General features: G+C 38.5%; 1 protein-coding gene across 1 annotated transcript in view; it reads left to right on the plus strand.

Moving 5' to 3' along the window:
- The window catches only part of dst (dystonin), a 168,406-nt gene that overhangs the window by 23,373 nt on the left and 120,926 nt on the right, over nt 1–24,107 (plus strand). The window contains 1 exon segment of the mRNA XM_058795815.1: nt 16,799–16,860. Coding sequence (XP_058651798.1) covers nt 16,799–16,860 — 62 coding nt within the window.

Here is a 24,107-nt window from a genome sequence, read left to right on the forward strand (position 1 = left end):
AATTTGCTCTAAAAGTGCTCTAAAAAGCCCGTCAAACAGCGCCTGATTACTGAACTAAGTTATGTTTTGTGCTAATACTGTCAAAACACACCAGGTTTATGTATAGACTCAGTTGGTTATGTGTAAAATGAAGGTAAACAGCTGAGAGAAACGCATGCGTGTCTGTATATTAGATGCGTGCAGGTCTTAAAGGGGCAGTACTAAACATGCTGCCGACTGTAATTAAAGGGATAGTTCACCCTAAAATTGTAATTCTGTCATTATTTACTCACTCACATGTTGTCCCAAACCTGTATTAATTTCTTAACATTGACTTTAACAGTAGAAAAAAAAATAAAAATACTGTGGAAGTCACTGTAGACCAGCAACTGTTTGGTTTTCCACATTCTTCAAAATAGCATTTATTTTCAGCAGAAGACACTCGTTCAGGTTTAAAACAACTTTTGAGTGAGTAAATGAAGGAATAAAAATCAAACACTAGTCTATTTTAATTTTGGGGTGAATTATTCCTTTAATGTTAATAAAACACCAAACACAAAGAGAAAAATCACTCACTACTCTTGACTGAAAAACTTTAATACAGTTGCTTTAATAGGAATCAATCTATATAGTGTTTTATTTTTATATTTGTTCATTCAATTTCTTGAATGCTCCTGCTAAATACACCTATTGTAGACTACAATAAAACACTGTTTATTTTATTTGTATATTATGTGTATTTGTAATGTGTATCTTTGCTCTCATTTTTTAATAACAAAGATAAAATAATGACAACGATTTTTATCTTCACCCACTTTGGCCTAAATATCCGCCATACTTTTTAATATTTTGTTACCTTGAAAGGCTTTGTCTTTATAATAGGGAAATTAGTTTGTCTGTACTGCTCAAACAGCTTGCAAAATAGAAAATCCAACATGACAAAGAATTGTGATAATATTGTGAATCGTGATATTTCTAAAAAAAAAAATTGTGATATTTTTGCCATATCGGCCCCCATTTTGCCCCTGCCCCTCTGGAGGTCTGTGCACGCCACTGGTGTCAGTCCTCTGTTGTGTGTGTCTTGTGTTCCCGCCTCTTGTGTCCTTATTTGGTCATGTTCCTGTCCTTGTTAAGTGTGATTATCAGTTAATTCTTGTCCAGCTGTGTTTGTCTAATTATCTATGATTATCCTGTGTATTTATAGTCCCGTCTGTTCAGTTAGTGTTTGTCTAGTCTACTCGTTACTCCCCGGTGTTCCTGTGTGTCCCAGCCTTGCCTTGTCTTGCCCTGCCCTGTCTGTTTTGGATTTATTAAAGACTGTATTTGAGTTATCCTCGTCTTCTCGTTCGTCCCTGCTGTGTGTACTGTGACACATAGCATGTTTCATAACAGGTTAATTTAAACATACATTAAATAATTAAGACTAACAGGTTTAGTAAAATATAATGAGTATATGCACAGTGTTGCCAACTTGGCGACATTGCAGACACCTTTAGCGACTTTTTTTCCCTTCCCTTTTTAACCTTATTTAGTTTCTTTAGACTCGCAGTATGCGGCACAGAGAGGCAAACAAATGTAAAAATAAATAATAAATGTACATTTTGCATGTTCAGAAGAAGTGAGCTGCCCTGTGATGCAAAAATGTAAACAGGTTTGTGTAAGTAAATTGCTCAGTGCAAAGAAAGAGAAGTAATGGGAACCTGGTATTTCTTTTTTCATGTGTCTAGACATGAACAAGTTCTTTGAAAAACATTTATGACCTTTGATACATGTCTAGTCCTTATGCTCTATGTTGACTGTAGTTTCAATAATAATAAACATACATTTGCATAAAGCATCCATATTTGTCCATGCCCATGTTGATTAGAGTATTAAAAAGTTGAAAAGTATTAATTTAAGGTATATTTAGAACAAATAAAAATGTGCGATTAATCACGAGTTAAATATTTGAATCGAATGACAGCCCTAATATATATATATACAGTGGGGCAAAAAAGTATTTAGTCAGCCACCAATTGTGCAAGTTCTCCCACTTAAAAAGATGAGAGAGGCCTGTAATTTTCATCATAGGTATACCTCAACTATGAGAGACAAAATGAGAAAAAAAATAAAAAATAATCCAGAAAGTCACATTGTAGGATTTTTAAAGAATTTATTTGCAAATTATGGTGGAAAATAAATATTTGGTCAATAAAGTTTAATCTCAATACTTTGTTATATACCCTTTGTTGGCAATGACAGAGATCAAACGTTTTCTGTAAGTCTTCACACACTGTTGCTGGTATTTTGGCCCATTCCTCCATGCAGATCTCCTCTAGAGCAGTAATGTTTTGGGGCTGTCGCTGGGCAACACGGACTTTCAACTCCCTCCAAAGATTTTCGATGGGGTTGAGATCTGGAGACTGGCTAGGCCACTCCAGGACCTTGAAATGCTTCTTACGAAGCCACTCCTTCGTTGCCAGGCGGTGTGTTTGGGATCATTGTCATGCTGAAAGACCCAGCCACGTTTCATCTTCAATGCCCTTGCTGATGGAAGGAGGTTTTCACTCAAAATCTCACGATACATGGCCCCATTCATTCTTTCGTTTACACGGATCAGTCGTCCTGGTCCCTTTGCAGAAAAACAGCCCCAAAGCATGATGTTTCCACCCCCATGCTTCACAGTAGGTATGGTGTTCTTTAGATGCAACTCAGCATTCTTTCTCCTCCAAACACGACAAGTTGAGTTTTTACCAAAAAGTTCTATTTTGGTTTCATCTGACCATATGACATTCTCCCAATCCTCTGCTGGATCATCCAAATGCTCTCTAGCAAACTTCAGACGGGCCGGACATGTACTGGCTTAAGCAGGGGGACACATCTGGCACTGCAGGATTTGAGTCCCTGGCGGCACAGTGTGTTACTGATGGTAGCCTTTGTTATTTTGGTCCCAGCTCTCTGCAGGTCATTCACTAGGTCCCTCGTGTGGTTCTGGGATTTTTCTCACAGTTCTTGTGATCATTTTGACCCCACGGGTGAGATCTTCGTGGAGCCCCAGATCGAGGGAGATTATCAGTGGTCTTGTATGTCTTCCATTTTCTAATAATTGCTCCCACAGTTGATTTCTTCACACCAAGCTGCTTACCTATTGCAGATTCAGTCTTCCCAGCCTGGTGCAGGTCTACAATTTTGTTTCTGGTGTCCTTTGACAGCTCTTTGGTCTTGGCCATGCTGGAGTTTGGAGTTGAACTGTTTGAGGTTGTGGACAGGTGTCTTTTATACTGATAACGGGTTCAAACAGATGCCATTAATACAGGTAACGAGTGGAGGACAGAGGAGCCTCTTAAAGAAGAAGTTACAGGTCTGTGAGAGCCAGAAATCTTGCTTGTTTGTAGGTGACCAAATACTTATTTTACCGAGGAATTTACCAATTAATTCTTTAAAAATCCTACAATGTGATTTTCTGGATTTTTTTTCTCATTTTGTCTCTCATAGTTGAGGTATACCTATGATGAAAATTACAGGCCTCTCTCATCTTTTTAAGTGGGAGAACTTGCACAATTGGTGGCTGACTAAATACTTTTTTGCCCCACTGTATATATACACACACACAATATAGGCTAATACAGTTCAGTTTTAGCAACTGATATGTATTCTTCTGTGCAGATTTTGTACTTTATTTACGTATTCTATTGACTGTACGATAAGTGAATTAAAACAGCTCCAAACGGAAACTGTTATAGGCTGCTGTTAGAATTTCAGCTGACAGCAGAAAAATCTAATGCTACTGTTATTGTGTAAAGTGCCATAATCTCACAATGGTGAAATATCATCTGATTTACTGGCCTGTTTTATATATCAGTCTATCACTAATGCTGTGATTCTGTTCATCTCATTTAATGCTCAATAAGTATCTTTAATTATCACGTTGATTTGTTTTGTTTGATATACTGCACATGTGAAACACTATTTTATTGCAAAATAATTTAATTTTATTTATATTTTGCCTTCATATCATTAATAATAATTTATTTTATACAGATTAACAGTGTGATAGCACCTCAATACATATTTATGATGCAGTGTATGTCATGCATGCTGGGGAAAAAAAAATAGGATGACATTATTTAACTTCAATGTAATTATTAAAATAATCTTAAACATAGGGAGGTAAAAAAAAAAAAGCCTTCTCATTTTGAAGCCGTTTCCTGAGTCTGATGTCATTTCCCAGAGGAGCGGCCGGCAGCTGTGCACGACATGATGTCATCGACGGAACTGCAGATGCTCTTCCCGGCAAAGCAGCACGCTTTCAAAAATCAGATACAAACCGACACTCACATTTAAAACAAACCAAACAAGATTAATGTTCGTGCAAGCATAATTTATTCTGACACCGAAACTCATCATTATGAGTTCAATAGCTAGTGCAGGTTCTTCTTTGTTATTTTATTTAAATCTTAGTTTGTAACATAACTTTTATATATTCATCAACACTAAAAACAATGATCAGCAGACTTGCTATCTTTGAGAGCAAACGGTTTGTGCTAAGAATGCATTGGCTATTGATCAAGACTGGCTTGCTGATGAATTTCCCAGCTGTTTCTGCTTATAAATGGAAAACAGTTGCAGCAGGACAGAAAGTAGGTGGGCAGTGATTCAAATGAGGATAACGCTCACTGGCTGCTTGATGAAGTAACAGTTTCTTGTTAGTGTGTGTTAGTGAATGTGCTGTCCGGTTGTCATGGGGACTTTGTTCAGTCTGCGGGCCGCTCCCTGCTCCTGCTCCAGACAGCTCAGCTTTGTGTGAGTGAGGTCATGTGGTTAGTCATGGCTCCGCCCCCTCGACTCTCATGCAGGAAACACACCCAATGCAGCAGATGCTCTGCTGGGACCTGCTACAGCCTCAGGATGGTGTACTTGATCAAGAACACACTAATTATGACTATGATCATTAATATCTTTCCAAAACAGCACCCTTTCCCATGCTCTTGTTAGTAGACAAAAACAGTGCACACACATTTATTTATTTATTTATTTTTTAAATTGATTAAATGGAAACCCGTTGTTAAATTTTCATTTGATTTATCGACAATTTTTGATAAAACATTTTTATGAAATCATAAATCTATATAAAATAAAAATAATAAAACAGATAGCACTGAATTTCTGAAAAAAAAAAAAAACATTTCATAGGACCCAAATTATTGATGATAAGATGAATTTACGAATTCAATTGATTAGACATGCTTTTTGATTTTTAATATTAAATTATCTGAAATCTGTTGTACAAAAATATTAAAATGGAAGAAAATAGTGTGGGGGAAAATAATTTGAATAAAAAAAATACATTTTTGTTAAACTTTAACAATAAATAATTGTTAAATTGTATAAGTTTAATCATATCAATTAATTAGACATGCTTTTTGATTAATACAATTTTATTTAACCATTCAAATTGAATCTAGAAATATTACAATGGGGAAAAAAATAAAAAATGTTTTGGGGCCCTAGAGTATGTACTGGTAATAATCAAGTTCAGTTTCTTAACATTAGTTAATGCAATAGCTTGCATGAAATAACAATATACACTACTTTTACAGCATTTATTAAACGATCAATTTAGTAATGATTATTTTCATCAATTTTAATCTCTATATATATTAATACATTTTTAACTTTTTTACATTTTGAACACTATAAATAAATGTATCACGAACTAACATGACAGAAATTCCTTAATGCAATACATTTTCATTTTAAGACAATTACTATATTCAGAAAGAAATATTATCACAGCACTTGTTGATTTGGTAAAGTAAACACTGAATACTGATCACTGTTTTTATATCAGTTTGTAAAACAGACTGCAGTATGCAATATTGTTATCAGTGATCACATTATCAGCGAGTCAGTTATAAACAATTAGGTGCAATTTTGTGTAGAATTATCTGAACTCTCAATGATCTGAGTTTTAGTTTATTTGCTATGCTGGAAACGAAAGGTGAAGTTGTGCACGTTGTGCAGCATTTCAAGCAGCGTGATACTGCACATTTTGGGAAATGTAGTAGGTCATCTGGGTTATTCTGTGCACACCGACATTTCTCATATAATGCACAATATACAGCAAAAATAGTAATAGTAGTTTGCTATTATGCCATTCTGATATGGCCTTAGCCAGCAGAATAGAGGGATTTCTGATCAGGCAACACCTAAAATCACTTTGGGCTGTAATAGGGGGTAGAACAGGCTTCTGCATAATGCCATCTCTTTAAGGTCAGAGGAAGAAAACCGAACAGGATTTTTCTTTAGTCATCGAGAGCAGTGACTCAGCAGTACAGCATGATTCTCCTGAACAAGTAGATACAGAAAGATTTCTTGTCTTTTTGAAAGCCTCTCCTCCAATACGGTGACCCATTTAGCAATTTCAAATCTGCGTTTAGACTCTTCTGTCCTCTGCAAATGAAAGATCCTTTAATCAAATGAGGATTTCAGCTTTTAATAGAGCTCTGTTTATTTGCGTTTCTTCTTTTCTGTGACAGTAATGCACAGGAAGATCTATCGTCATAGCCGATCTCTCCAGAGAGTTTAATTACAACATCTAAGCCTAAATGCTCGGGTCCTAATGGTGGTAATCAATACACATCACAGTCGCGTGATCCGAACTCTCTTCTGACCATGCAGCTTTATCACACAATTATCCTCTAAATCATGCCTGAGAGGAGGTTTGGTCCGAGAACATCCTGGAGCTAATGTATCTCTCCAGTCTGAGCTCTGATGGCTGCTTGAGACGTCCAACCTGATTAAGATAAAGCTCTTATAATGGCATAGACATGGGCGGTTTAGCTAGCTGATGTTTAGCTTAGCCTCTGCTGGTACGTCCGGACCCAAAAAGCATCTTTCTCATTGACAGACATTCAGCATATTTGTGTTCTCTGATAAAAGACTAAACATTTTGTTACTATACCGTGGTAGCATGTGGCATGTAAGTCCAATGTAGTAACTTTGCAAAATTCTTAGTGAGCGTTTGTTAAGTCTGTCCTGCGGTATTTGTCCTGCCTGTGGAATACATGCCAATACATCTGACATTTCCCATGATACTGAACAATTACCATAATTATGTACTAATATTTACAGCGTACTTAAAGGGATAGCTGTTGACATTCCCATTCTCATTAGCAGTTGCTTAGCATGTTTCTGAACTAACAAGGTAATACTATGGTAAACACAACAATATATTGCAAATAAATACTGGGTGAAAGTATGGATTTATTACATGGAACTATGAAACAGTTCAGAAATACAGTTAAATACAACCTACTGTAAACTGAAATGCAATGCAACAAAACTAGATCTCTCCTATTATAAGCAATAATGTAGGGCGTGTCACGGTGCACACAGCAGGGAGGAACGAGGAACACGGAGACGAGGAGTAACTTCAAAATAATAGTCTTTAATGGTGACATCAGGACAGGGCAAGACAAGGCAAGGTTCACACAGACAGGAACACCGGGGAATAACGAGTAGACCAGACGAAAACTAACTAAACAGGCAGGAACTAAATACACATGACAATCACTGATAATAACTAAAACACAGCTGGACAACACTTAACTAATAAATCACACTAAACAAGGACAGGAACATGACCAAATATGGAAACAAGAGGCAGGAACACATGACACACACGACAGAGGACTGACAGGGCGCTTGCAGTGTAGACAGCACATTCGGTTATAAAAGGTACTAGTTTGCTGCTGCGTGCTTAGATTTGGTGGTTTGTTTAAAACTAACATCGCACTGAAATGCATTATCATATTGCTTTAGCTGCGTTGGATATAGGATGTGAATGCTGCAGAAGTGATTGTGCATCTTGTAACACTGTAGCTGTCAGGTCTTTAGGCTGTTTGTTTGGCCCATATGAAGGCGTTTAGGCCCTGTCTCATGAATATGTTTCACATGCTGGCCTTGCCTGAGGGACACATTCTGATTTTCTCACAGCTGTGGAATGAGAAGAACGTCAATTGCTGTTTATCTCCAATGGCCTTTTGTGTATTTTTCTTTGTTTTTAAAGTCTTGCTGCATTCTGTTTCATTCAAATCAAAGGCAAATGTGCAACGTAGCCATACAGGCGTTCGATTGCCAGACATCCAACTCTCCTGTTAGCTTTGCAGTTGTTCAGTTGTCAACAAACATGTCTTCTGGCAAGCAAATGTCCAAAGATAATCATGAAATGCAAACATTTGTTCTGCTGCTGTACACCTGCAGTGTCATTTACTGTCTTATTAACATCAAATATCAAAACTGACCATGAGCTACTGTTCATAAGGTTATTTTTTATTATTATTTTTTTTTCTGAAAGAAGTCTCTTCTGCGCATCAAGGCTGCATTTATTTGATTAAAAATACAGTAAAAACTGTAACATCGTGAAATATTATTGCAATTCAAAATAGCTGTTTTCTATGTGAATATATGATAAAATTTAATTGATTGCTGTGATCAAAGCTGAATTTTCAGCATCATTACTCCAGTCACATGATCTTTCCGAAATCATTCTAATATGCTGATTTGCTGCTCAAAAAACATTCATTATTATTATCAATGAGGAAAACAGTTGTGCTGCTTAATATTTTTGTGGAATCTGTGATCCATTTTTTTCAGGATTCTTTGATGAATAGAAAGTTCAAAAGAACAGCATTTATTTGAAATAGAAATATTTTGCAATATCATGTCTTTACTGTCACTTTTGAGCAATTTTATGCGTCTTTGATGAATAAAAGCATAATTTTTTTTCTAAAAATAAACACTGACCCCAAACTTTTGAACATCAGTGTACATTATAGATTTCATAAGCTGTGTTTTAATATTTTGTATATTGTTCAGTTTAGTTTGCAGGTTGCAAACTAATGATACACACCTGTCTCTCTAAACCTTTGCTAAACTGATTTGATCATTGTTCTTTTATTGTTGTCCATCCACTGAAAGTCCATCGACCCACATTTTCAAGCTTCAAAAAGTTCATAAAGACATGATAAAAGGGAACCACATAAGAGACCCAATTGATTTATATGATAAACAGATTTAATTTAGGATTTCATTCACGTAATATATCAAATGCTATCAAATGCAATCAAATCAAATACAACAGAAGCTCAAAATTGCTTGCTTGAAACGCGAGATAAGCAAGCAGGTTTGAGCCGCATCTCAAAACCATTGAGGTTTTGGATTTCCATTCTCGTTTACTAGTTGGAAGTCTGAGTTAAAGTGAGATTCTTTTTCTAAACCTCACTTGTTCAAATCGGAAGCTGTCAGGAATGCAGTGTTAATCTTCGGAAAGGTGTAACACGTCAACCCATAATTATGAGTAAACGCCGGCAAGTTTGCTCATATGGGTTTGGTGTGGGAACTTTTACTAGCTCAGAGGTTCCTAGTTCTGGGTGCTTGCTAGTGCAATCTGGGTGGTAGATTCTGTCCTGGGTCAAAATACCCCACCCCAGGCAGGAGACAGAAGTGATAAAGAGCACTAGACCCTGGATTGCTTCAGTGAGATGATCCCTACAATTAGTATCGTGCAAGTTGCTCTTAATAAGCTTTGAATATGAAACGTTTGGTGAATGACCAGTAACAGGCTGTTGCATGCTGGGAGTGCAGAGGTCATAGTTATAATCCACACCGTTCCTGCTCATCAGTCATGATAATGCAGCAGAACATTACTGTAAATGTTGAATACATGTGAACTTTGATCATGTGATGAGGTTTATCTCACGGAAGCCCTTATGAGCTCAGATGAATATTGGCACAAATAGCACACAGCCGGTGATGACAGGAGATCTGTATTGTGTTGTGCATGACAGCACTTCCTCCTCAGTCCACTGGATGCTCTGTACACAGTACTGTACTGTATGCAAAGTCCTTTGCTCGCTGACTGAGGAAAGAACATTGTGCTTAATGAGGCGAAAAAACCTTGAGGTTACATATTAAACCTGAAGAAGCAATGTATAACAAGCTGAGAAAAACAAGAAAACACATAATACAGTTCTATGCTTAATATTACTGCATGGGATTGTTATCAAGCTTTGTAACGGACCCAAATTTCTAATGAAAAGCTGAAAGTACTGAAATTGTTTTAACAAGTTAACCAAAAGTACCAACCAGACAAAAAAGTATGCATTTTTTGAAACCTAAAATATTTGTGCTCGCCCTAAATACATTTGATAAATAAATTAAATCTAATCATCTTTTTCTCATTTTTCTTTTTTGCATCGTGACCTTATTTTTAAAGTTATCATTATTAAATATATTTTTTTCAGCTTTAATCATGAGAATTTCAGAGGAGAGTTTTCTCAAATGCCATAAACGTGATAATTACCTTAATGGTCCTTAAAAAATCTTAATTTTCTTTATGCAAAATATAGAATTTAGACTTTGCAGGATTGCTGACAAATTTCTAAAGTTAGTGAAGATAATGTAAGGTTGTGCCATTCAGTTCTGGGGTTTTGTCGTGGTTAACACCTCAGCTTTTTTTCTTTAGGACTTCTGTGCTCTTCTGTATTGTGTATTACTGTCATCATATACCATCATATCAACTTATTATTTTCCTTGAAGAGGAAAGGTCACCTGGGGTCAAGTGAATATTATGTTCTTGTAGTGTTTTTTTCAGCTATATACTTTTTTTGTTTGTTTTTTTGTTTTTACCTCAGACAAGTTGTGTCCTGAAGCTGTTTATCGTTTTTAAAAGCTTTTCTGGATATTGTAACTTGAATTCTCAAGGTCTTTGTTCTGGCCAGATAAAATGTGATGAATATCTCCTTCGATGTGGGATGCGTGTCAGGCATTTCAAACACACGCTATCACTCAGACACGCTATCGCTTGTGCGAACATCTCTGTAAAAGTGAAACGTTTCATTTCTGCACCACTGGTGGCAGCACATGGTAATGGCATTGGAGCATTTTTTTATTTACTTAAAAAAAGCACTTCTAAAGAGACGTGTTTGAAACAGTTTAGCTATTCAGGACATTTTTTTGTCCACTCATGTTCAAACATCAGTCACCTCACGCCTCTTCAGCTTCCTGTGATTTATGGACCGTAATGTGTTTATAAGTGATCTGTGTGCAGTGAGATATAGTGAGTGGCAATAAAACAGCTTTAGTCATCATTCTCTGATTATTACGTGCTGTCAGGCATGGGCTTGTTTACTTTCCCAAAGACTAAGACTAGTTAATGTAAAATAAACTATCAAGAGTCACTGTGGCCCCAATGAAGTCTTGAGCTGTAAAATTAGCTATTTATGAGAGTTAGTGACCTTTAACGCCAATTTACTTTCATAATAGCCTAGTTATTGTCTCCTGAAGTCTTTTCAGCAAGTTTATCTGAGTTTTATGGACAGTTGACTCATTGGTTCAGTATGTGGAAGAATGCTATGATCAAAAAAGCCAGAATTCATGCATTTTTGTATCCTGAAGGGGGCGCCGTTCTCTTATTATTATCACATCATTACCTCATTCTTCAGGAAAGCTTCTGCCTCAAGATATTTGCTACTTATCTTATTTAAATGCAAGACCCACGAATATGCATTTGAATCATTTTAGACCACAACAAGAATATATTAAGTGAATAGCTTTTATTGTTTGAAGCTGATTATTTTTGTTAAAAATGCTTTCTCATCGTGGATAGCAGATCGCAGTGTTAGAGAATCCACAATCACTTTTAATGAGTACATTTCCTACAATATAATTTTATGTGTGCAGGAATGCAGGATTATATCCTAAATTTGCAGTGGTTGACATCTCATGGCTGTAACCAAGAAAAAAAAGATACCAACAGCTTTTTATGTTAGATATTTTTTGGCAAAAGATTAGAGACCTATTATTTTCCATTACGTTTTTAATAAACAGCCATTGACAGAAGCGGCTGTTTTTTTTTGTCTGTGTTGGACAGAACAGTAGAGAAGCAACAGTGGGGACAGAACTGGGACGTGACCCAGACTGAACCTGAACACAACAGCTCTTTATATGCTGGACGCAAAGCATTGTTTTTGTGGCACGGCTCTGAGAGAAGCACTATGTTTTGTGTATGTTTTTTAAGCTGGTGCTTTTGAACGGCATGCAGTCTCTGGACTGTAATGTATGGACAGACCGCAGGCACGGTGAAGAAACTACAGTGAAGAAAGGCAGTGTTAACATTTTTGTTTATGTCTTAATGTTTTTTTTTTTTTTTTGGCCATACAATGAAAGTCATTGGGGCTCAGTATTGTTTTGGACCCATTTGAGTTTCATTGTATGGACAAAAACAGTAGAAACATCTTTCAAAATACCTTGTTTTGTGTTCCACAAAAGAAGCGAAGTCATATGTTTGGATTGACATGATGGTGAATAAATAATGACAGAATGACCTTTTTTTTTTCAACAAAACAACATCCATTCAAACAAACAACAGGGAGGGGGGAGCAACAGACTAGAATGACCATTTTTGAATGAACTATCCCTTTAATGCCTTGTTCTCAACCAGGGGGCCGGGGTCCACTAGGGGGCCTGGATGATTAATAAATTATTGTTATTTAAACGATTATTTAAATGTCATAAATTATTATTATTATATTAATATATGAAAAAAAACAAAAACACTCTAATCAAAATAAAATGCAAAAAAAAAAAATTTTTTTAGAATATTCATAATATTGCTTTTTATTTATTTATTTGAAAACATTATGTTGGACAGTGAGGGGCCCTGGAGTCAAAAACACAGATCAGATCCTTGTGGCACTCCATACTTTACTGGATTGCCACAAGGATCTGTCCTAGGCCCTCTGCTATTTTCAATATACATGTTGCCCCTTGGTAATATTATTAGAAAATACGGGATTAGTTTCCATTGCTGATGATACTCAACTATATATTTCAACAAGACCAGATGAAACTTCTAAATTATCTTAGCTAACAGTGTGTTAAAAATGTAACGCACTGTAAATGCTGTAATGTAAATGCTACTGTAACTGAATTTTTGGGAGTGAATTTGATTGTACAATTTGGTTGTCATTTCTATAAATTACTGAAGTCTGTGTGTACAGAATGGGATTGAACACTCAGAAATGGAGTGGCAAGTTTTAGCTGCGGTGTGTCTGTGTATAAAGTAATGGAATCGATCATTATTTCCTCAAAGAACCGTGCCTGTTCATTGCTGCTTCACAAAGGAGCGCTGTGCAGAACGTGTCACTGAATGTATTGCTCAGCAGAATCATATCCTCAGAGCTTCAGCCAGTAGCCTTAGTAACTCACTGCAGTGAAGACTCCAGCACGCTGTTCTTATGTAAACATTCACCATGTGGTGGAGCCTGTTACTCACTGCGTGCTGCTGGAAAACCTGATGGGACTCGTTCGAGACGGTTGCGAGGGAATATTGAGAAGAAAAGCAAGGGAGTAGCTGCTGCCTCGCGGGGAAGCCAGCAGAGTCCCACCCTCAGCGGCGGATCGCACACTCGCGTAGCGGTCAGACATGCACAACGCTCTGCTGCAGGCACCTGAGCTGGGATCGGCCCGTCTGATGAGGGGGGACGCTCTGCTGGTGGCGCTCATGTGCTGCATGGGTCAGTAGCTTTCCTCAGCTTCCTGCCAGATTGCCTGTTTTGCTGCAGTGTGCCAAGCTTTTAGATTGATTTTGGTTTTCTGTCCGCTTCCCAGATCTTGTGTTGTAATGCTCTTAGGGGCAGAATTTATCTCTGTCAGTGCTGAAGGGGTCAAAGTACAGCGAGATTTGCAATGTTTGGCTGTTCCTGTCAGGTTGAGGTGACTGCAGTGACAGTGGCTCACATCAGCACATTCATGCTCTGCGCTATTAATTAGCGGTGTTGCTAAGGCAAGCTGTGGATCATATTGGGATTAAAGATTAGAAAAAAATGCCAAACAATGTGTCCTCACCACACATGATGTGACAACTAATCAGGCAGTGTCTTTCATGATGTCAAGTTTTTTTTAAGTATGCATGATAGTACTGTTTTAGTTTATACCAATTAATTACACACACACATTCATGTATATATAATTGGTATATAATTAATTAATTGGTATCAAAATATTTTTGGATGTATATTGGCATAAGCTGGGTTTCTATCCAAAGTTGTGGATGTAAAAAAAATTGGAATATCGCATAAAACATTTACGAATAAGCACCGTTTGCATCCAACGAGCCAAAGAGAACACAATCGTCAATTCCTGATAAACTGGCACTAAATATCACTAAGAAAAGTAGGAGAAGCCACCGAGTACAATAATTCTCGTATATAATAAATTACTTGCGCCACAAAGCGAGCAGACGAAACACGGTAAATCCGGTCATTGCTTTCGGAGGTAGATGCTGCTGTTTGGGAACATAGTCTTGTAAGACAATAATACAGAAATACTTTGACGACAGACTTTGCTTAGGCATTTCAGAATGACCATAACAACATTTCAGATGCTGTGCAATGAGATCGGTTCCCTGGTTAGTCAGGTTATGTCGTCACATCGCGCAAAGTCACATAAATGTTTTGATGCGTGTGGCACAAATGCATTTCCATCTCCCATTATTCACATTAACCCTGTTTTTTACAAGTCAAAAACCACCTCAAGCAAGCGTAAAAGTTTGGGAAAATGTTGCATAAAAAGCGTAAAATGTTGTCTTGTGGCATTTAAAATAATTTTTAATTTTTTTTAGTTAGTATATTTAGTTAACTAAAACGAAAACTATTAAAGATGTTTTTTGTTAATTAAAATAAAGCTGAAGTAAAATAAAACAAAATATAAATATTTGCTGAAACATTTTTAACTTAAAACAACTTGGGAAATTAGAAATTAGTTTAAAATCATCATACAATCAGTATGGACAATTCACATTTTTATGGAATTGTGCAGTGTTTATTATAAATGAGGGCTCTGTGCACATCATTATTTTGTTTTAATTAATGTGCCCACGTGATCTTTAATCAAAATAAGTTCCCCTCCCTGTCAGTGTCATGCGGACGGGACAATCATCGCTCCCCTCCAGCAAACTGTCACTCACATGTTGTTGCAATTAGCAAATGACAACCATCTTTTCAATTCCTAATGAATGAATGAAGCATACTGTACAACATTGTACAGTACAGCAGTTTAATTTTTCTTGTCATCAAAGTACCTCAAATCATGCGGTTTGTTAGGCATGCTGTTACTTTTTGAAATGGATGGGGTTTTCACCTGAGGGTGAATCAAATATTTGGCAATGGGCACCAAATCTCAGTTTACAGCTGCTCATTAAACATGGCATGTGTCACATCACACCGCATTTTCAAATCTTTTATGCTAATCTTTGCGATATCTTAAATCACGTTTCTTGTTGAGGCGACGTGTGCTGTTACTTTACTAAGTGATCATACATTTCATCTAATGGATGATAAAATAAGACAAAAAGGATCCAAACAACTACATTTGAAGGAGAAAACCATAACTATAGACCGGAATATCATAGAGAGTTGACTGGGGACTGTTAGCAAACACCCAGAACACACTAGCAGATGCATAGCAACACAAGTTTGCACACACATTTCCTCAGAGACTGTCAACATGCAGTTTTCAGATTAGTTTGAGGTCGTGTCTCTGTTTTAATTGACAGACAGTGATTCAGTTCTCAGCCGGTTTTCTGCACTGCAGGGTCTCTGTTAGAGAACAGTTACAGGGTCTTTCCAAATATTTATGTGCAACATTGAACAAAGTCAAGTGATGATAATGATGATGATGATAATGATGACCGTGATCGTGTCTGATTTGCATGATGCTAAGCACACGTTACTTTCTTTTTTATATGAAAATGACTGTTCATTGATGGGTTTTGAAATATGTACTACTTATATTTCCATTATGCTGCTGTTTTATTAAAAGTCTCGCGGCTCAGCTGTGTGACGCAGGCACGTCTGTTGTCATGGACACGGGAAACAAAATACTGTGGTTGGGAGCGCTGTGTAATGGAAGCAAGACTTGACTGGGATTCAGTCTTTTTCTGTAATTAGCTTTCACATCCTGTCCAAAAATAGAAACATAGCATTATAACATTACAGAAACCCGCCATGCGTTAGTATTTTTACATCAGCTATCAAGGCTGTAGCTCTCCTAAAACTGAAGGCAGGATGGGTACAGACATCATGTTTTCATCTAAAGCCGTTTACGTATAAGACATTTTCATGCATTTTCTCCACAATGAACAGATGTATATACTCAGAGATCACTTCATTCACAATTCTTGTTCTTTTGAAAAAAACTAAACAAAAATAAAAATAAATAATAATAATAATAATAATAATGTTGGGATGTACCAGAATGATTTTTTTTTTTACTGAAACACCAAAACCAATTAAAGTTTTTAGCCCAAAATTGAAACCAAAAATAAACTTTATTTAATAATCTATTAATTAATAAAACTTATTTACGATTTATTTTATAACTTAACACTCAAACAATAACTGGGTTGTATACAAACTTGTAAATTACACGTAAGGCAGTTTTTGTTTGCACTCCAATTTGTTGTTGAAATATGAACATTTAAATACAACTTTAAAAAAATAAATCAAACTTAAGCTTTCACAACATTTATTCAATTACACATTAAATAATGAAAACAACAGGTCAAGTATAATGAATATGTAATGCATGTATTGGAAATACAGTGTGTATATTTATATAAAAAAATAGTTTTTTTTTTTTTCTAGTTGACTAGCTATAGACATTTGATGGTTTTGGTGGAATTATTATTATTTTAAGAAAAGAGATTACTAGATATGATGTCAATGCTAGAAACAGTCTGAAAGCAGTTCTAACATCAATCTCTCTTGTTTTTCAGATGAAAGAGACCGAGTTCAGAAAAAGACTTTTACAAAATGGATAAATCAGCACCTCTTAAAGGTAGGTTTGTTTTAGTTTTTGTGTATCAGTGCACATTAGTGAAGCGCTTGTTGGTGGTAGAAAGAGAACTTACCCAGTATGCTCTGATCTAAATTATAGATATCTAAATATACGAACAATCAACTCAGAAATGGAGGGTATTACCATATGCTTTGGCTCTGTTTGGAAGGGATCTGGCAACTCCACACATGCTTCATTAATTCTCCAGGTGTATAGTGTCTTGAGGGCATTTGCAGTCACCTTTGGTTTAGAGAGCTCTTATAATAAATGATAGAACATATGATTGGTTTATTAACCGTGAAGCACATGCAAATGCGCTTGAGAATTACTTGAATATACTGTTTCCTGGATAAAATTAAGTGATCTCCAAGACAGATGTAACACAGACCTCAGTCTCACAGCTCACTGTAATGTGAATAACAGGTTCTATTTTTAATATTTTCAAAATTAGGTCCAGCTACCTTTTCAAGTTTGTGCAAATGTTTTGTTTTCATTTACACTTCAGTTTCAGGTTTTCCTAGGCAACAAACTTATCCAAGATGGCAAGTAACAGCGTGTCCGGCATAAACACTTCACCTTGATTTTCTGTTTATTTAAGACACATTTATTCCAATCAGATAAATTACTTCATAAATTGATTTTGTTGTGATTACTGTGAATAAGGAAGCAAAATATTTCACCATAAAGAAAAAAGGCAAGTAACAACATGCTGGATAATTTGATATGGATGATTATTATAGTTAACTCTGGAGTGGAATGTTCAACATGACTTCAATAAAGGATTCAGAGAGGATTATATTAGAGGTCTGCGCGGGACTGTTTTTTAAGTCCCGCTCCCGCCCGCTCCCGCGAGGTTATATCCCACACCCACCCGCTCCCGCGATATATTCACTCTTTGTTCACCCGCTGTCCGCTTTGAATAATTTTCTTCCCGACCCGACCGTTCCCGCTAAATTTAGATCTCGTTTCCAGAATCACACATTTAAATTTCCTCTACTGAAAGAAAGACAGATAGGCTAACAAATAAAAGTGTAGTCTGCACAAAATTGTATTTGTTATTTTATTCGTCTTGTCAAGAGTCTTTTATTGACAGCAAAATGTTAAACGAATTTTGTGTCTTAAGAACACAGTAGGAAAAAAAAAGTGTCAGAGAAAATAAAAATGTACAAAAATTGTATTCCTTATTTTTATTCGTTTTGTCAGGATACAATTCGTTTAACCTTTACAACACAATAGGAACAAGTGTCGCAGAGGGAAACAAAATGTAGGTTGTACAAAAACGGCCTGTTATAATTTTATTCGTCTTGTCAAAATACTAAATTCGTTTAACATCTTGCTGTAAACACAGTAGCCTAGGAAAAGTGTCGCGGAAGAAAAATAAATAAATAAATAAATTGGACATCTGTCATTTAAAATTATAGGCTAAGCAAAATATAAACAAAACCGAGTTGAGCGTTCTTCAAGGACTTTATTCTGCTCTGTCACTCATCGACAACCTGCCTGTTCTGTCTGCGGGCCGTATATTCACCACTTGTAGGCAAGCCTGCTCTGAGCATCGTTATGCACATGCTGCGCACAGACCTCGCAAATAAAACGAAGCACTGGTTCATGTGTGCAGTGCGTGCATAACAGTCCAGTGCAGGCTGTACCGGTGCTTGAATAAAGTGCAGATATGCTGTTCTGAAAAGATGTCGGGAACGGGATATTGTTAGACCGCCCGCTCCCGTTCAAACTGCACCAGAGTTACCGACCGCAACCGCGTTTTATTCGGGAATTTAATCCCGCGTCGCAAGAAATCTGATCGGGTCCCACGGTTCCCGCGGGACAGCCGCGGGAATGCAGACCTCTAGATTATATATCAGTAATATTGTATATTTTTATTGCTCTAAAATGGTTTAAAAGGGTGATTTCTTTTTTTTAAATAAATAAATAAATAGGCTTCTTTGTGTTTAACTAAATGAAAGGATGATACAATTACTATCAATTTTTAACACTAATATCAAGACATGTTAGTTTTATTTCATGCATTATCAATATACTATATGATTATATAACATTATTAGTGCTGTCAATCGATTATAAAATAGCTAATTGATCACACATCTTTTTAAAAATTAATCGCAATTAATCCCACCTAACATTAAAGTTTTTAAATATACTTTTATATTTCAATTATTTCACATTCAATCTTAAAATTAATGTAGAAACAACATAAAGAAATTTATGTTTCTAGGAAAATAAACATAAATATTCCTAATATTTAACCACTGACTTTTGCCATTCAACATTACAGTATAATTGAGAGCTATCAATTTTAACATTTATTAGACTTAAAAAAATATATATATTTTAATTTAAGTGAACTTAAAACAATCTGCACATAAACCCATTATAATAAATGTCATATTTAGATACCCGTGTCCTTCAGCAAGTACTAAATATACACAAATTGAATAAAGTTATCAAACACTAAATTCTAAATTAAATATAAATGAATCCTTAAAGCTACAAAAGTTATTGATGTCCTGTTTTTTCTTTTGTTCTTTGATGAACAGACATCACAGCAGCTGGGTTATTAGGTTTTTTGACTGCTGTTACTTTAAGAGCTACCACTGCTGAATATGACGCGGACCTGACACTCATTCTCGTAGTTCCCTTTCAGTCGGTCACTCCGAGTCACGTCGGTGACTGACGAATTGGGATCTCGCTTAGAGAGACCAATCCACTTCGAGTGTAAACTAATCGAGCCAATGCACATTGGCATGCGATGATTGCATCCAGCTGAGCATAACTAGGCAGCAGGTGCAACACATACTCAGCTTTTCGCTTCGGAGCCGAGCGGTCATATCATTCTGCTCCTGACTTTCCTGCTTGAGGAAGACTCAACGAGTTCAGTGCGCTCTTTGGAGCTCTGGTGTTGGCAGTACAGCACTTCAGCGGTGGTGGTTTTCCCGTGTCGAGTGGGTTGCACACATCATGCTGCCCTACCCCCTGTTTGTTTTGCAAGCTGCCATCTCCCCTGTGCGCTTCAGCACATTAAAAGTGCAATTTCTAAAACAGCATTCACGGGTGGACGTCTTTTTAAAGATGCCCTTCCACCCGTGCGTTTATGGATGCGATCGTTACCTGGCACTGGGCAATGGACACGATCACTGCCTCACGTGTCTGGGTGTTAAGCAGACACTGAGGCAGTGTTTATGGACGAGTCATGCTCTCATTGTGGGAGTATGACCTTCGCAGAGTTGTGGACTAGGCTCCGTTTCCTGCGAAGGGGTGGGGTTCCAGTGCTTCTGCCTAGATCTAGTGTTCCCCCTGGCAAAAGCCGGGGGGCGCTGCTTCTGGCAGTCGCCTGGCTGGTCTTATGGTGACAGTGAGGAATTCCCCTCTGAGGAACCAACCTCCGTGGGCTCCTCCTTCCGCCGGCACTTCGCAGCCAGTGGAGCTGCCCAAGGAATGGGCTGGACCCTCCTGAAGGGTACCACTCGTATCCTTCGGCATGCCCCCCGACGATTGGATGTCGATCTCTGCATCGATTATGATGATCTGGCGGCGCTGCTGCCTTCTGGGCGGCCAGCAATGCCGGATACGGATCCAGAAATGGTGGCTATGCTTGCCCGGGCCACCGAGAGGGTCAGGCTCGAATGGAAGCCTCTGTGTCCCAAACCCTCGAAGTCTGGACGATTGGTTTCTCGGGGTGGCTTGCACTGGTTCTCAGGGCACGATGAGCTCACTGGGTCGTGGACGGAAACCGCCCCAGTGGCTCATCCTCCCTCACCACCCTCGACGGTGGGGCAGGGCGGGGGTATACGGAAGTCCCTCCGGTGGAGTGGTCGGTTGCGATGCAATTGTGTCCAAATACCGCTGCCACCAGGTGGGGCAAGCTGTCGCTCCCCTCCCAGGCCTATAGGTACTCGTCGGCCCTGACCGGCAGTGCTTATGTGGCCGCGGAGAAGCTGCACAGACGCAATAGCACACAGCTGGCTGCGGGGCCTGCTCAAGTATGCATTTCCCCACAGACGCTGTGCAAGATGAGGGAGGACGAGGAGCAGGTTCTGCTTGTGGCGCCTTACTGGCCCACTTGCACCTGGTTCCCTGAACTAATGCTCCTCGTGACAGCCCCAACCTGGCAGGTTCCTCTGAGGAAGGATCTACTGACTACACCCTGTGGCACCCGCGCCCAGACCTCTGGAAACTTCATTTCCGGTCCCTGGACGGGACGTGGAGGTTGTAGGTGACCTACCCCAGGAGGTAGTTGACACTATCACTTCGGAGAGAGCACCATCTATGAGACACGCTTACGCCTTGAAGTGGAACCTGTTTGTCAAGTGGTGTCTTTCTCACTGAGAAGACCCCCGAAGATGCTCGATCAGAGTCATGTTGTCCTTTTTGCAGCAGGGGTTGGAGCGAAGGCTGTCTCCCTCTGCCCTTTGCTGCTAACCACGACCCTGTGGAAGGGAAGTCGTTAGGGAAGCATCACCTGGTCATCAGGGTCCTTAGGGGGCGAGAAGGTTAAATCCTTCCGGCCCCCCTCTATACCCTCTTGGGACCTGTCTCTAGTGCTCAAAGCACTTCAGCAGGGCCCATTTGAGCCTTTGCAGTCAGTTGAGCTGAAGTTTCTATCAATGAAATCTCTGCTCCTGTTTGCACTGGCCTCCATCAAAATGCATGCATTTTCGGTCAACAAATTGTGCCTAGAGTTTGGGCCGGCTAACTCCCAGGTAATCCTGAGGCCCCGGCCCGGGCTATGTGCCCAAGGTTCCCACTACTCCCTTCAGGGATCAGGTGGAGAGCCTGCAAGCGCTGCCCTCGTAGGAGGCAGACCCAGCCCTAGTTTTGCTTTGTCCCGTCCGAGCCTTGAGATGGTACGTGGACTGGACACAAAGCTTCAGGACCTCAGATCAGCTCTTTGTCTGTTACGGAGGCCGGCAGAAGGGGAATTCTGTCTCTAAGCAGAGGATGGCCCACTGCAAAGTGTCTACCGTCACCCTGGCTTGTGCCCTACCCATTCAGGTTGCGAGTTCACTCTACTAGAAGTGTTGTATCCTCCTGGGCGCTGGCTCGTGGCGTCTCACTGACAGATATTTGTAGAGCTGCGGGCTGGGTGACCCCCAACATGCTCGCTAGATTCTATAGCCTTCGTGTGGAACCGGTATTCTCCTGTGTTCTCACCTCAAACGGGTAGAAGCACTGAGGGGCGGAATGTCCGCCAGGCCCTGAATCGATGAATCCGTGAGAACTGGTAGAGGACTGGGTTCCATATGTAGAGACCTAAGTGGATCCCATATGTGGAGTGGAACATTTTCCCAGTGTTATCCAATCCCACTGAGTGGGTAGTGCTACGACAACAGTGACAGGCCTTCTTGTTGCGAGCCCCGGCCTACATCAAAAAGGGAAACACCGAAAACCTGAGTACGCAATGCACCTGCTGCCTAGTTATACTCGCGCTGGCAGCTGGATGCAATCATTGCATGCCAATGTGCATTGGCTCGTTTAGTTTACGCTCAAAGTGGATTGGTCTCTCTAAGTGAGATCCCAATTCGTCGGTCACAGATGTGACATCTCCGTTCCACTTTAATGTGAAATTATACAGGCTACAGCGCGCACCGCTGTATTTGTGCATGCAATTGAAGAGCATGTGTTACAAGCACAGTATAACGTCTGACAGGAAAGGAAAATTAGTTTTTACTAAAATATGGCCTGACAACATCTCAACTGACTGCAGATTACTGTTGTTCTACTGAAGCTCTTCATCACCTGTATGTTTGCTGCTCTTGTTTGACTTGCGCCTGTCGCTGAGATGAAGTGGAGTGCGCGTCTGAAAAGTCTCCCATTTGATGTGGTCATAAAGACGATGGTTTGGAGCCTGCGATAACTGCTTTAAATATTTTAAAGCAAACTGGAAATCATTGCCCATCTGTTAAACTGAAAAAAATATTCGTCTGCGTCAACGTGCTAATTTTGACAACACAAAATTTTTGATAATATAATATTGTATGATAAATGATTATAAACAGTCACAAATGAGTAGTTTAAATTATTAATTGAAAAAAAAAAAATGATAGAACTGATTTGTTGTAATGAACAAAATGGCAGCACAGCAATGACTGAGTTTGTAACATTAATTTTAAACAATATTTTTTGCTATTTCTGCTATTTCTTATGCAAGATGCTGACTAGCAGCACATAGTAAAGTGTAACGGACTGGACTGACCCAGAAGCTGAGTTAAACATCTATTTTAGTCATGCAGCTGTGCTTGCTGAGGATTATGAACAAGAGGACCTGGGTTAAAGCAGGTCAGTAAGGCAGAGAGGTGACTTCAGTGGTGCGGTATTCAGGACGTTCACTCTGCTGGAGCTGCAGAGGTGAAAGGCCTTCAGATGAGATGTCTGACATTGGCCAGCGTCTCATGGGAGCGTTAATGTTTACAATGCTACGTGTGTGTGAGGGATAAAAAGGCTTTCAACACAGCATGAGGGATAATTCATTGTGAAATGAAGTCTCAAAAACATCCTCTCACAATGTCAAACATCATTCCTGAGTGCTTTTTTGCAAGAGGCAGTGACTGACGGTTTCCTGAGCACTGTGATGATGAGCAATATGGTGTCATCGTTGAGACAGGAACTGTGATACTGAACTTGGAGAACTTTAGCAACATTAATCAAAGCCTCTGTGCTTTTGGAGTACAGATATGAACTGGTTTGGCATTGGTCAAAACTGCGGATGTGTTTAAACAGGCCTTCTGCAAAGTGAATCATAGTCACTGTCATACAATGGGTGGATCTTGTCCTTTGTCTTCTGAAGGATAGAAACCCCAGTGATGGGAGTGTCACATCTGTATGCTACTTCTGATATTTAATTTTTGACAGGAATGTAAATAAGGCTGTGAGGACTGAAGAACAGTGTGCTTAATAGATTATACTGTTGTTTAACCACAGACTGATTGCTTGGGTGACAAACAAAACCTGAAAATCAAAACAAAACAAAAAACGTTAATAGACAAAAACTCCAAAAAACATTTTTGAAAGTTTTGAGTTGCCAAATTACTGTCCCTCCTTTTTAACGTCATTTATTTTGTTTTCTAATGAAAAAGTACAAATTCAGAATCCTTTTATGGATATTTATTTTATTCAGACCATTTGCGTACTACTTCTGTATTACTTCCGTTTACTTAATTGTAAAATTAAATTAAAAAATAAAATAAAATAAAACAAATAAAATAAAGTAAATCCCAAAAATAACTATCTTT

The sequence above is a fragment of the Onychostoma macrolepis genome, chromosome 13 (assembly GCF_012432095.1).
Source record: "Onychostoma macrolepis isolate SWU-2019 chromosome 13, ASM1243209v1, whole genome shotgun sequence".
In the NCBI taxonomy this organism is placed as follows: Eukaryota; Metazoa; Chordata; class Actinopteri; order Cypriniformes; family Cyprinidae; genus Onychostoma; species Onychostoma macrolepis.